General features: G+C 40.7%; 1 protein-coding gene across 1 annotated transcript in view; it reads left to right on the top strand.

Annotated features, from left to right (window-relative positions):
* The first annotated feature begins 3,828 nt into the window (after positions 1 to 3,828).
* man2b2 (mannosidase, alpha, class 2B, member 2) overlaps positions 3,829 to 14,242 on the top strand; it is a 146,929-nt gene continuing 136,515 nt past the window's right edge. The window contains exons 1-2 of the mRNA XM_059965249.1: positions 3,829 to 4,173; positions 11,467 to 11,613. Of these exons, the coding sequence (XP_059821232.1) occupies positions 4,003 to 4,173; positions 11,467 to 11,613 (318 nt within the window). The 5' untranslated portion in view covers positions 3,829 to 4,002. The remainder of the gene's footprint in view (positions 4,174 to 11,466; positions 11,614 to 14,242) is intronic.

The raw sequence follows: 14,242 nt of genomic DNA, 5'->3' as shown, positions 1-14,242 counted from the left end.
TGGGAATTATCATCCAAGGATACACATAGTATCAAAAGGACAGGCAGTGGGTGGAGTGGCTCTGTTGGTAAACAATGAAATCAAATACTCGGAAAGTGGTGACACAGGATTGGAAGATGTAGAGTCATTGTGGATAGAGTTATGAAACTGCAAGCATAAAAAGACCCTGATGGGAGTTATACACAGGCTTCCAAATAGTAGCCAGGATACTGACTACAAATTACAATAGGAGATAGAAAAGATTCCCCCCCCCCCCACTTTCAAATCTCTTACTATCTTTCCTTTCAGGTAGTCCTGACGAAGAGTCTTGGCCCGAAACGTCGACAGCGCTTCTCCCTATAGATGCTGCCTGGCCTGCTGTGTTCTACCAGCATTTTGGGTGTGTTGTTGTTTAAAAGGGAAATGTTGTGATAATCATGGGGGATTTCAATATGCAGATAGATTGAGAAAATCCGGTTGGTGCTGGGTACCAAGAGACCAAATGTGTAGAATGGGTATGTGATGCACCATCAATAACTCACACTGAGGCGTAGGCGAGATATCGGCTTTTATTGACTGGAAGAAGGAACCAGGAGTGAGTGACCATCATACTACGTCCTGGAGACTGAGGCCGAGCGTCAGGCCTCAGATCGCCTTTATACAGGGGCCTGTGGGAGGAGCCACAGGAGCAGTCAGCAGGGGACGTGTCCAGGCAGGTATATGTAGTTCACCACAGTATGAGATGCCTTTTTAGAGCAGCGTGGGGTTGAGCCCACTAGGGAAGCAGCAGTACTGGACTGAGTTTTAAGTAATGACTCAGATTTGATTAGAGAGCTTAAGATATGGGAAATCTTAGAAGACAGTGATCTTAATATGACGTGATTCACTGTGCAGTTTGCAAAGTAGAAGCCAAATCAGATGTATCAGTATTAACATGGGATAAAGGGAATTTAGCATGCGTGAGAGAGGAGCTGGCCAAAAATTGATTGGAATGGGATATCAGCAGGGATGACAGCAGAACAGTAGTGGCTGGTGTTTCTGGGGGAGATTTGGAAGGTGCAGGAAAGAAATATCCCAAAGATGTTCTAAAGGGAGGTTGACGCAACCGTGGCTGACAAGGAAAATCAAAGACAGCATAAAAGCAAAAGAGAGGGCATGCAAAATTGCAAAAATTAGTGTGTAAGCAGAGGATTGTCAAGCTTTTAAAAACCAACAGAGGGGAACTAAAAGAGCCATAAAGAGAGAAAAGATGAAATATGAAGGGAAGATAGCCAATAATATAAGCAAGGGTACAGTAAGTTTTTTCATATATACAGTACTGTATAAAGTAACAGAGAGATGAGAGTGAATATTGGATAACTGGAAAATGAGACTGGAGATATAGTAATGGGGGAAAAATAAATGGTGGACAAACTGCTAAATATTTTCTGTCAGGCTTCACTCTGGAAGACACTAGCAGAATGCCAGAACTGTGAGAGTGCCAGGGGAAAGAAGGGAATGTTTTACTATTATTAAGGAGAAGGTGCTTGGGAAGCTGAAAAGTCTGAAGATAAATGTAATCTGAGTCAGAAGGACTACAGCCCAGAGTTCTGAAAAGGGTAGCTGAAGAGATTGTGGAGGCATTTGGAATGATGTTTCAAGAATTACTAGATTCTGGAATTGTTCCTGAGGCTGAACATTGCAAATGTCACTCCACTTTTTAAGGGAGGGAGGCAGAAGAAAGGAAATTATAGGCCATTTAGCCTGATCGGGAAGATCTTGTGTCTATTGATAAGGATGAGGTTTTGGAGTACTAGGAGGCAGATGCTAACATCAACATGTATTTTGAAAGGGGATATCTTGCCAGACAAATCTGTTGGAATTCTTTGAGGAAATAGCAGGCTGGATAGACGAAGGACAGTCAGTGTATGTTGTTTGTTTCGGTTTTCAGAAGGCCTTTGACAAGGTGCCACAGATAAGGCTGCTTAACAAGATAAGAGCCCATGTTATTACTTCTCCAGAGTTGAGAAAATTCAAAAGCCCATGTTATTACTTCTCCAGAGTTGAGAAAATTCAAAAATCAGAGGTGTACAGTGTGGTGGACTACATATACCTGTCTGGACATGCCCCCCCCTGCCCCCACCCCCCGCTGACTGCTCCTGTGGCTCCTCCCACAGACCCCTGTATAAAGGTGATTGGAGGCACTGCTCCTCCCTCAGTCTCCAGGATGTTGTGTGGTGGTCTCTTGCTGCTGACGATGCTTTCTTCCAGCTAATAAAAGCCTACCTTGACTCATGTCTCCGAGAGTTATTGATGGTGCATCATACAGTGACTTTGAAATACTTGCGCAAGATTCCCTAAAGGATAACTTGCAAGTTGAGTCGATGGTAAGGAAGGCAAGTGCATTGTTAGCATTCATTTGGAGAGAGAATATCAGAGCCAGGATGTATTGCTGAGGTTTTATGAGACATTGGTCAGACCAGTCTTGGAGTACTGTGAGCAATTTTGGGTGCCTTATCTAAGAAAGGATGTGCTGGCATTGGAGAGGGCCATGAGTATGATCCTAGGGTTGGAAGCATTTGATGGCTCTAGGTCTATACTTACTGGAGTTTAGAAGAATGAGGGGGATCTTATTGAAAATTATCGAATATTGAAACGCCTAGATAGAGTGGATGTGGAGGGATTGGTTCCAATAATGGGGGATTCTAGGACCGAAGGGGACAGCCTCAGAACTGAGAGTTTTGAACACAGGTGAGGATGAATTTCTTTTGCTAGAGAGTGGTGAATCAGTGGAATTCATTGCCACAGAGGGCTACACAGGTCAAGTCATTGAGTACATAAAAGGTGGAGGATGATATGTTCTTGATTAATCAGGATGTTAAATGTTACAGGGAGCACGCAGGTAAATGGGGTTGTGAGGGACAATAAATGTCCCTGATGGAATGGTGGAGCACACCCAATGCACCTGTGGTGAACTATGTGCCTGTCTGGACACGCCCCCTGCTGACTGCTCCTGTGGCTCCTCCCACAGGCCCCTGTATAAAGGCGATCTGAGGCCTGACGCTCGGCCTCAGTCTCCAGGACATAGTATGATGGACACTCACTCCTGGTTCCTTCTTCCAGTCAATAAAAGCCGATATCTCGCCTTACGTCTCAGTGTGAGTTATTGATGGTGCATCAGCGCCGAATGGCCTAGTTCTGCTTCTATGTTTTACGATCTTATTTCTGAACAGTCCATGAACCTGTTACACTACCTCATTTGTTTACTTCTGTAATTTATTGGTTTTTATGTCTTTGCTGCCACACAAATTTCACAACATGTCAGTGATGATAAATCAGATTCTGATTCATATCAATACCTCATCGCTCTAGAAGAGAGCAACAAAAGTACACACTGAGGACTATGCCTGTACATTTTTATTTTAAAATTATCCTTCAAAATAAAACTAATTGTTCAATTTTCTGGATTTTTCTGGATTTGCTTCACTCCATCTGACAACTGGACATTCTGTACATAACTCCACCTCCCAACTTGTCGAAACGTCAAACATATGATAGGGAAAAGGTATTGTGTATTTAATGTGTCTGTAATATTGTAAATAAATTGTTTGATAAAGCATTCCCTTTGTTTGTTTACATAAATCATGTTAAATGTAAGAAGTACGTGCATGTTACGTCATTACGCCACGACGTCATATATGAGCGCCTTGCTGGGGGGGGGGGGGGGGACGGAAAGAAAAACTATATAGACAAACATTTCGGCTCCTGTCTTTTTCTTTCGATTAGTTTCCGGAGTTACAAACCATAACAAAATGGATTTCGAAATAAACTCATGCATACATGCCATGTCACCTGTACAACATGGGGGCATTACACTCGGTTAAACATTAATACCATTTGCTTCGTAACGGGTCAGAAACATTGTCCTTTGATTACTTTTTAGATAAACTGGTCTGTGTCTCTTTTGCACTGAACAATTGGACGCGTTCTCTTTCCGTATTCAATTTTGCGCTTCCCCAGAAAGGCGGAAGGAATGTTGCAACAATGAAAGGCTTTGGAGTGTTTGTTACTGTAACCGTTTTTGGAACTCTGCTGTGTCTCAGCGTTCGAGGGGCGACGCGGCGGCTTGGCGGACACTCGGGCAAAAATAATGTCATCCAGGCATTCGTCGTTCCTCACAGTCACATGGACGTTGGTTGGGTTTACACCGTGGAGGTAGGGGAGTGGAAACATGCCAATGTGTAGTATAGAATAAGCTGGTGCATTCTCTCTTTTAAAAAATCATAAAGCACATCTTGATGTGCAAGTTCTACGACCTTTTGTCCCAGCTCATCTCTTGTTAGATGTTTGAAGCAAAATGAATGAGTGTTGAAGTATTAACTGGATTAACGTACACCACGACCTTTGCCTTGTGATTCCTTGTTTCAGCATGTCAAATGAATGTTATTGAACCTCTGGCAAACTAGCTTCTTGGTCGTTAACGATGTTTTAAATTTAATTTGTTTGCAGATTTCGTTGTAGCTCGTGTAAATTGTACCAAACCTAAAACGCAAAGCAAGGAGTTTATGCACAGAAGTGCGACATGACGCAGATGTCAGTTATTGCTCAGATAAGAGTGGCGTTCGGAGTGCGAGGAATCCACTGAGTTCCTTCACTAGGTTGTTGCTTCAGATTTCTCAAACCTCTAGTAATGGGGCATTCTCTTGTGCCCCATGTCCAGCACTCCTATACCCCTTCTTTTTCAAAGTGATACAGCCCAGGAACTAAGCCCTTTAAGCCACTATAAACGTTCAGGCCATTAACATAGAGGAACTGCGGTATCCCCACAGCAGCATAAAAGCGTCACGCAAGCAATTTAAATATCAAACAAGCAATTCAGGTGGAGTAGGTTGTCCAAATTCCACCCTCGTGACATGATATAAGCATTCGGCATGGACTAGAAGGGCTGAGATGGCCTGTTTTCGTGCTGTAATTGTTATATGGTTATATACCAGAATAATTTAGACTCAATATTGTGCAGAAAAGCTGTCTTATATAGCAAATGTGCAACCACTGCAGTTCAAATAACATTGAATGATAGTTGCAAAATTGTGGCTGTAACACATCACATAATCTAATAATTTGCAGCCTAGTTGGAGGAAATCCTCCTCTCCAGCTGCAGCAATAAACCTTCTGCTGGAGGGACTCAGTGGGTGGAGTAACATCTGTGCGGGTGGGGAGAGGAATTGTCAATAAAACCATGCGTCAGGAGCAGCATCTATGGGGTGAATTTTTAAACCCTACATATACTGCTTGACCATGGACTTCAAGAGATTGTTGCTCCAGATTCCAGCATCTGAATTCTCTTCTGCCTCCTGTCCAGCTCTCCATCTGTACCACTCAAGTGCTTATTCTCTTTATATGTGACACAACAATTTCTGCCTCTGTTTATTTCAGTCGGTGTTCCAGATTTCTGTCACTCTCTGGGTGCTAAAAAAAATCATCTTCTCCCTTCACCACTTCCTCAAAGAGTTTAAGTCTGTGTTATAACTTTAGAGCCAGACTGTTGTGTGACTATTTGGAAATCCTGATGGGTTGGCACCTGCTTCACTAAATATGGTTTGCAGCATTCCCCTTCCACTCACCAGGGTCCAGGTTCCTGTTTAGAATCAGAATTAGGTTTCATATCACTGGCATATGTTGTGAAATTTGTTTTTTGTTTACAGCAGCAGTACATTACAATACATAACAATAGAAACTGAATTACAGTAAATATATATATTAGTTAAAATAAATAGAGCACATAAGTAGTGAGGTAGAATTCAAAGCTTCAATGTCCATTCAGAAGTCGGATGGCAGAGGGGAAGAAGCTGTTCCTGAATTGCTGACTGTGTTCCTTCAGGCTCCTGTACCTCCTTCCTGATGGTAGCAATGAGAAGAGGGCATGTCCTAGGTTGGGTTCATTTTAATTCCACTTCCCATCCCATTCCACTATCCACTATCGTGATGAGGCCACAGTTAGGTTACAAGAAGACCTTATATACGAATTATATATAAAACATATTATATTAAGGAAGATCTTATATATAAAGTATAATACCTTATATTTCATCTGGGTAGCCTCCAACCTGCTGGCATGAACATCGATTTCTCAAACCTCTCGTAATGTCTCCACCCCCCCTTCACGTTTCCCATCCCCCCTTTTCCCTCTCTCACCTCATCTCCTTCCCCGTCCATCGCCTCCCTCTGTTGCTCCTTCCCCCTTTCCTTTCTTCCATGGCCTTCTGTCTCTTTCACCAATCAGCCTCCCAGCTCCTTACTTCATCCCCCCACTCCAGGTTTCACCTATCACCTGGTGATCGTCTCTCCCCTCACACTACCTTTTAAATCTACTCCTCAGATTATTCTTCTCCAGTCCTGCCGAAGGGTTTCGGCCCAAAATATCGACTGTACTCCTTTTCTATAGATGCTCCCTGGCCTGCTGAGTTCCTCCAGCATTTTGTATGTGGTGTCTTGGGTGATATGGGTCCTTAATTATGGATGCTGCCTTTTTGAGGCATGGCTGCTTGAAGATGCCCTGGATATTATGGAAGCTAGAGCTCCTGATGGTGCTGAGGAAGTTCATAACTTTCTACAGCTTCTTTTGATCCTGTGTAGTAACCCCTCTCCCCCGCATACCAGAAGGTGATGCAACAGTACACCTGTCGAACTATGTGACTGAATTTGGTGACAAACCAAACCTCCTGAAACTCCAACTGAGATCTCATCTGTAGACCTGTTGTGGTGATAGGCAAACTACAGTGGGTCAAGGTCTTTGCTGAGACAGAAAATGATTCTAGCCATAACCAGACCTGCAAAGCATTTCATCACCGTAGATGTGAACACTACTAGCAACAATTGTTAAGGCATCTCATCCTGCTCTTTTTGGGCACTGGTATGATCATTGCCCTTTTAAAGCACTCTCCTTCCACTCACTTCGGCCCCTGTCCCTATGCTCACTTTCCACCGACTGGGGCCCCAGCTACTATGCTCCCTTTCAATTAATCGAGTTCACTGGAAAATGTATTATAGTACTGTTGCCATTTTAAACAATTTAATTTGCAATGCCTTAGGAGTTTTAATAGGAATAGCATTCAATGGTCTGGAAAAACTGCCATTCCAACATCACTAAAGTCCCAAGTGTGCCAGATTATCAGTTTTATTGAATGCTGAATTATAATAGATAATGTTACTGCAGAGTGCCCTCATAACCTTACAAGATTCTTTCCAACAGTGAGTCTGTTAAGTGAGGTTGTCCTGATATAGAAAAAGCATTGTGTCAGCGATTTCCAAGACACTAGGCCATTCTGTGACCAGCTTGCAAAGGTTTTCCTCTAATAGGTCCGGTTGATAAAGGCATTTCAAATATCCTCAGATGATAACGAGCAAGGTGACGTGAAGTATATTTGTTAGCAAAGCGTGGGTAGCTTGGCTTGTGACATGTAAGCTTCTTCCTCCCACAATGTTAATATATATATATATATATATATGTATGTATGTATATGTGTATATATATATATATATAGTTGACCTTTAAGTAGCATTGTGGCACTGTCAGAAGTGTCAAGTAACAGGGTAGAGTAGGATGGGATAAGGGTTCCCTGGCTATGTAAACCACTGTTTATTATTCTGTTCCTACGATTTTCTGTCACATGAATAAGGTGACAATAATGTTACCATAGGCACAGAACTATCTCATGGCTTGGTTTTATTCTGATTTTGCCTCTGATGCTTTGTGACACCAGGACCAAACAGAAATGACTGACTGCTGATGGAACAGAGAATCGTTATCTCTCCTGTGAGTGAACCAGCTGTTGCACAAATGATTCTTTTGAATAAATCTGACATAAGGAAAATATACAATCCAAGACACGAAGCAAGTTCATTGTTATGATCTGCTATAGATCTCAATTATCCCCTGTTTTACTTTTAATCTCAGTTAACCACAGTAAAATGAGGGATATTTCAAACCAATGCAGAACACAAGTGAGACAGGTATTAGTTATTTCCGTTGGGTAGCTCTCAGATTACTAGACACTTCAAATATTTTTACTATTTAAGTGGGAGCTCTGAAATTCTTCAATGAGCATGCCTCAAACTTGCCTTCAATTCAGTTGCTGGAATATGACAGCCGAGATAATCGAGGATGCCTCCCAACCTAGGCATTCTCTTTACTTCCCTTGTTCTACTGCCCCTGCAAAATGTTGTGAACAAAGCAAGGCAGAGAGTTACACACCTTCTCAAAAATCAGAAAAATCACCCAAGCCAGAAGCTTTCTTCAGGATTTTTAATGAGAAACCTTTTTGAAAAGATGCTGCTGTATCAAAGGCAAATAAAGAGTGGATGGCAATGGATGGCTTTCTATCGTATGTGTTTCAAGTCAAAATCCAAAATTAACCCACGCAGGAAATGATGTAAAAAAAAGTTTATGAACATGGAGTGGTTTGTGCAAAACAAACTTCATACAAAATGAACAGCAGCTCTTGGGGCAGAACACTCCCGCCTGACATCCATGTTAAACATAATTACTTTAACAGAAAGTCGAATGATCATTTCATTAAATCTTTGGGAAAAGAATGGACATCTCAGAAACTAGTCTTGAAACAGTCTTACTGCACAGTCTTTAATCGTTCTCGCTCTGAATGGTCGTCCTTGATGACATTGTTGCTCGTGGTGAAGTCTGATGAGCTGACAGATGACATGGTGCGTTTCCAGAATGATGATTGAGTGAGGTACCTCCAAAGTAGGTTGTACTCTCTTCATACATCCTCCACTGCAGTCCCTCAGAGTCAAAAAAGAGGCAGAGTTCACTAAGGTAACTTCTGATTTGAAAAGGTTCCTGTTTTCTAATGCGCTGCGCATCCTCAGAGTTCACCTGTCGTAGAACAGCAAAAGGGATTCTAACCTTTGCCCGATCAGTCGCTCTGTGCTGAGAGGTTGCCAACCACTGCAAAAGCTGCCTTTGGCTATTCGTACAATCTTCCTTTTCACATTGACACTATTCTCATAGAGTCTGAAACCATGAACAATGATTTTATTAACTTACATTCAATCAAAAGAACATGGCAACGTACACTGGATTACTTCCTCCGTCAATAACGATTAGGAATTACAGTTTTTTAGTACTGTATTGGTATTGTAAATTTTCAAATTTGTTCTTTTTTTTATTTAAATACATATGTTAATCAGCTAAATAGTTAAATAGTCTTTTTTATACGGTTTTAACTATTTCCATGAAACTTCTGCTAATTGAGGTAGCCTAATTGACCAAAATATACTGGTCCTGATGTGTCCCAATGAAGTGCATGTAAGAAAATGAATCTCAGGATAGCACACGGTGAGAAATACATACGTGAATAATAAATTTATTTTGACATTGACCGGAGCTTAAACGTCCCTCTGAGAATCTTTGTGCACATTTCTCTCCACGTATTGAAACCCCATGGGTGTAATTTAATGAGGTATTGGAGTCTAAGCTTCCAACTAACTCCCTACCCCACCCCCAGTTATTCATTATGTCCCAAAGACCCAGCTCAAGTCAATAGTTCAACAATTCAGCATTCTAATTCATTATAACGAGTTTAAATGCAGTAAACCAGTTCCGTGGCAATGCCATGTCGAAAGGGGCCATGAGTAATAATAGTAAACATCTAAATATGGTCAGTGTTGGTCTACAATTCTCTGGAAACACTAGCTACTGTAAAGTATTTAAAGCATTGGATGCAGCTGAAGAAAATACATTAAGGTTTTTTGTGTGTTAAAGATTAATTACAGAGGTACCATTCCAAAACCACATTCAAAGATTTGATTTTAAAATTGTATTGTGCTTAAAATGGCAACTGCTTCCTTATTTAGCAAATGTTGCTGTGAATCCACACTGGCATTCCAATATTGAAGCCTCGCTGCGCTTGGTTAAACAGCCAAACAATACGAGTTGCAATGCTTTCAGGAGAATGCTTCACCAACAGTGGTGACAATGCAATGTGCCTAAGCTTCTCAGAGGGATGTGGAAGCCCGGTGGGAAGAACTGAAGGAAGAAAGGATCTGCTTTGTATAGTGAGCAAGAGAACACAACAACAGAAGTCTGCCGAGGGAACGCAGTGGGTTGAGCTGAGTGTGTGAGGGGGGAGGCAGGCAGCCTGCCTAAGCTACCTCTAGAAGGGTCTGAAGCACAGTAGTAAGAGAACCATACGGATGCTGTTTAATTGTAAGACTCACTGAGGAAATTTCATCACTTAGTCAGATACATCAAGGTGATACATCCTGTTCAAACAACTCTAACTCTCAGAAAATGGCTTTTGCTTTCTACAGTTAGCCTTCATGCATGCTGCAGCAATGGGCTAACACTACGGTTAACTTTTCTTCTCGAGCTGCAATTATATGAATAATGCCATTAAGACAAATAGAATGCATCTTAACTAGGCAAAGAACTACGATAATACAAGACTTCTCTTTTGCATTCTGAAGGCTCCAGGAATAACAGACAGTTCCACCAACTGGTATGATACACGGCACGAAGTCATTGAGTCATACAGTACTACAGTCCTAATGCCCTTCCCTTGGACAACATCGGTGGCGTGGAGAGGGGAGACTTGCAGCTTGGGCAACTGCCGGTCTTCCAGAAAAAAAAATCCTTGCCCAGGCTTGCACCCTGGAAACTTTCCAAGGCGCAAATCCATGGTCTATTGAGACTAACAGAGGCCTACAATACAACTACAGCACAGGAACACGTCATTCGACATGTCTAGCCCATATTCTGCCCCTCACCTGGACCATAGCCCTCCATACCCCTCCTCCCATCCATGTACTTATCCAAATTTCCCTTAAACATTGCAGTCAAATCCATGTCTGCTTGCCTAAAAAGATAGCTCTTTATTGTATGAGCTAATTTGACATGTGAACTTAAAATGAGAGTTTTCCATTTTACAACATTGACATTTTTCATTCTCAGCACAAAAGTAATAAAGATTTAAATAATATATTTGTTCCATTCTGTAAAAATCTTAAAAACTGAGTGTCGGGACACTCCTCTATGTGATGTCATCTGAGCGAGAATGAGGTATGTCAAAATCATCATATCCTTTTTCAAATTGTAATAATTATCAATTTTACCGAGTCCTTGCGTGCTTAATTTTATTTTAGATATTAGTACATTACTGTCCATATTAGCCTAGTTTAACTGGAGGATTGGTTTTGTAGCTAGGTTCAGCCATTAGGTAATTCTTTGTTTTATATTTACAAGACTGCCCCTGTGCCTTACTCAGATTTGAATCTCAGTAAATTCATTTCTTAGGTTTACTTAATGATATCCACAATGGATGTCATTGGTAACTCAGTGGCCCAGTTGTGTGGAGATAATTATAAGATCATCTGCGGTTAAATCGTAACGTAATTAGTGGATTGTAAAGGAATGTATGGAAAATAGCTTCTGCTACAAGGGAACAATCTGATAAAAATATCCTTTAAGTTGACTTATTGTCTCTTTAACAGGAGAGTATGCATGCATATGCAGCCAATGTTTACACCACTGTTGTGGAGGAACTGGTAAAGAAGAAACAGCACAAATTTATTGCTGTAGAGCAAGAGTTCTTTCGACTCTGGTGGGATAAGGTAGCCACTGATACACAGAAAAAGCAGGTAATAGATATTGTTGTGACTATACTTATATTTTTCTTTTTTTTTACTCAGTTAAGGAGCATTTGTTTCCACTCAGCTTTTGGGTTCTGTGCTTGCTGTTTAGGTGAACATAATCTCCACTGACGCTTCCGCGGCTGGGGTATGAGATGCTCAATGGGGAAAGTGAGTCAGGGGTGTGGGAAATGTGTGTTTCTTTTTCAGTTTCTGCCAATAAATAGATCAAAGGCCTTGGAGCTGTCCAGGGTATTATTCAAATCATTATTGCTAGGGACTTCCACAAGCTGGTGGGAGCCAAGGAGACTTTGAGAATGTTTTTCAAATGTTTCCTCTGCTGCAGTTATTAAATCAAGACATTATATCATGGAAAAAAATGCAATTGTAACTTCCCTCAGGAGAATAAATATTGAAGGGGCAAAATAGCGGGGTAATAGGGAAAGTATGGGGAGCTTTCATAAAGGCAGTCTGGCATTGGGCAAATGAACGTAGAAGGTTGAGGTTGAGAGGCATTTAAAATTATGAGGGGGATAGATAGAGTTGACGTGAGTAGGCTTTTTCCATTGAGGGTAGGGGAGATTCAAACAAGAGAACATGAGTTAAGACTTAGGGGGCAAAAGTTTAAGGGTAACATGAGGGGGAATTTCTTTACTCGGAGAGTGATAGCTGTGTGGAATGAGCTTCCAGTAGAAGTGGTAGAGGCAGGTTCGGTATTGTCATTTAAAGCAAAATTGGATAGGTATATGGACAGGAAAGGAATGGAGGGTTATGGGCTGAGTGCAGGTCAGTGGGATTAGGTGAGAGTAAGCGTTCGGCACAGACTAGAAGGGCCGAGATGGCCTGTTTCCGTGCTGTAATTGTTATATGGTTATATGATCGCTTCTTTATTGTAGGATTCAGTGATTCTCAGCTTATGCCATCGTATCTACTCAAATATCGCCCTTTTAATTCTTTTAAATAAATTCATTTAAAAGAAAGAAAACATTTACAGCCACTGGGATTGTGCAGAATAATTTATATATTCTTAAAAATGGCCAGTGACATAGAGTTGTGTAACATAATTGCCATTTCACTGTTTTTGATGTGGAACTAAAGTGCAGCCACTCCCAGGATACTATTTGAAAATGGGAAGGAATGTCTCATCACCATAGGCTAATCTTTATACCCCAACCAATCTTAGTTTCTTTTGCAGAAATAAACATTCTCTGAAAAAGTATATCACTGTTTTTGTTGGCCTTTTCTGTGTGCTAAATGGTTCTTCATGGAACAGCAGTCGACATCTCTCAGGCTGTAAACAACTGATGGATTACTGTTGAAGTGAGATCAATGTTGGGTTGTTTGCTATTGTTTTGAATTAGATTTGAGACTCATTTTCCTAACTGTAATGAACATCACTGTTGTTCCTATTTCTTTTCATTGTTGTTTTGAGTGGGTTCATTATGTGGATGTGATTATTGCAGGGAGGAGCATTAGCGAATTTAACACATGACCCTCATTTAGTTTTTTCTTTTGTGTTTTCTGTTGGAATAAAGGGCAGCCATTGCTTGTTGGAAGGAGACTGTTGAGTGGGTAGGAAGATTGTGTGAGAAGCAAACTGCAGGGTGCAGGGTGAAGCACTTCCAATTGCGTAACTCAGAAGCATTGGACAGACACTTGCTGACTTGATTTTGCCTTCTCATGCCCTTCAGGTGCACTGGAAGCCCACCCTCTAACCATTAAAAGTGAATAATGCAACTTCATTAAAATACTTAACATATTTTAAGAAATGACCACCTATCACTATCTGGGATGGGTATTCGGAATTGATGAAATTTTACTACCTCACGGTACTTGCCTATTATTGTGTCCTTTTTTATTACTTATTAAAGTTTTTAACATATTGATGAGGTATTGCTACTGAGAGAGTCTTGCAGAAATCTTTATAAGATTTGTTAATAAGCTACTTCAGCGTGGCAGGAATTAAAACCAAATTTCACCTTGGCTCTATCCTCCACCAACTAGCACTGATCTTGAATCCTGGCTTATTGACATTTCTTTCCATTTCAGTCCTGGGATTTAGTTTTTGAAGCCTTGATAATGCTTCAGCTGAAATGAAATCACTGACCACAGACTACGAATTGAGTTTAGGATTATCCTAGTCGATATGGCTTCACCAACTAGTTTTCATCACCACTGAATCTACAGTTCTGTTGTGTTATTCAGACATACTTTAAATATTTACTTGTGTAGAAAGAAATGCTTAATAAGGGAAGAAAATAGATCTTATAAGAAAAAGAAAAAGGTGTCACTTGAGGAAAAACAAGATAAGTGTCATAAACCAGTTGCAAATGTTTTTCACAAAAAGTAGCCTATTTAATCAAGAACCAATGTTAATTCTGTGTTAATATTTAAATAGTGAAATATTTATTGATACAACAATGTCATAGCATTGAATCTGTATGACCCAGAAAGCTTAGAGCTCTTTCAAATTCAATTTCACTGAATTAACGGGATTATAGATGGCAGTTGTTTTTTTGTAAAATCATGTTAAATCTTCATATAGCAGTGAATACTGATTTGAGAGTATTAGTTCTTTATTTTCTGTTTTTCATTCCAATGTGCATTGATTTAACTAATTTTGTTGATTTATAAAAGT

Source organism: Hypanus sabinus, chromosome 3 (genome assembly GCF_030144855.1).
Source record: "Hypanus sabinus isolate sHypSab1 chromosome 3, sHypSab1.hap1, whole genome shotgun sequence".
NCBI lineage: Eukaryota > Metazoa > Chordata > Chondrichthyes > Myliobatiformes > Dasyatidae > Hypanus > Hypanus sabinus.
This window is presented reverse-complemented; position numbering and strand designations above follow the sequence as displayed.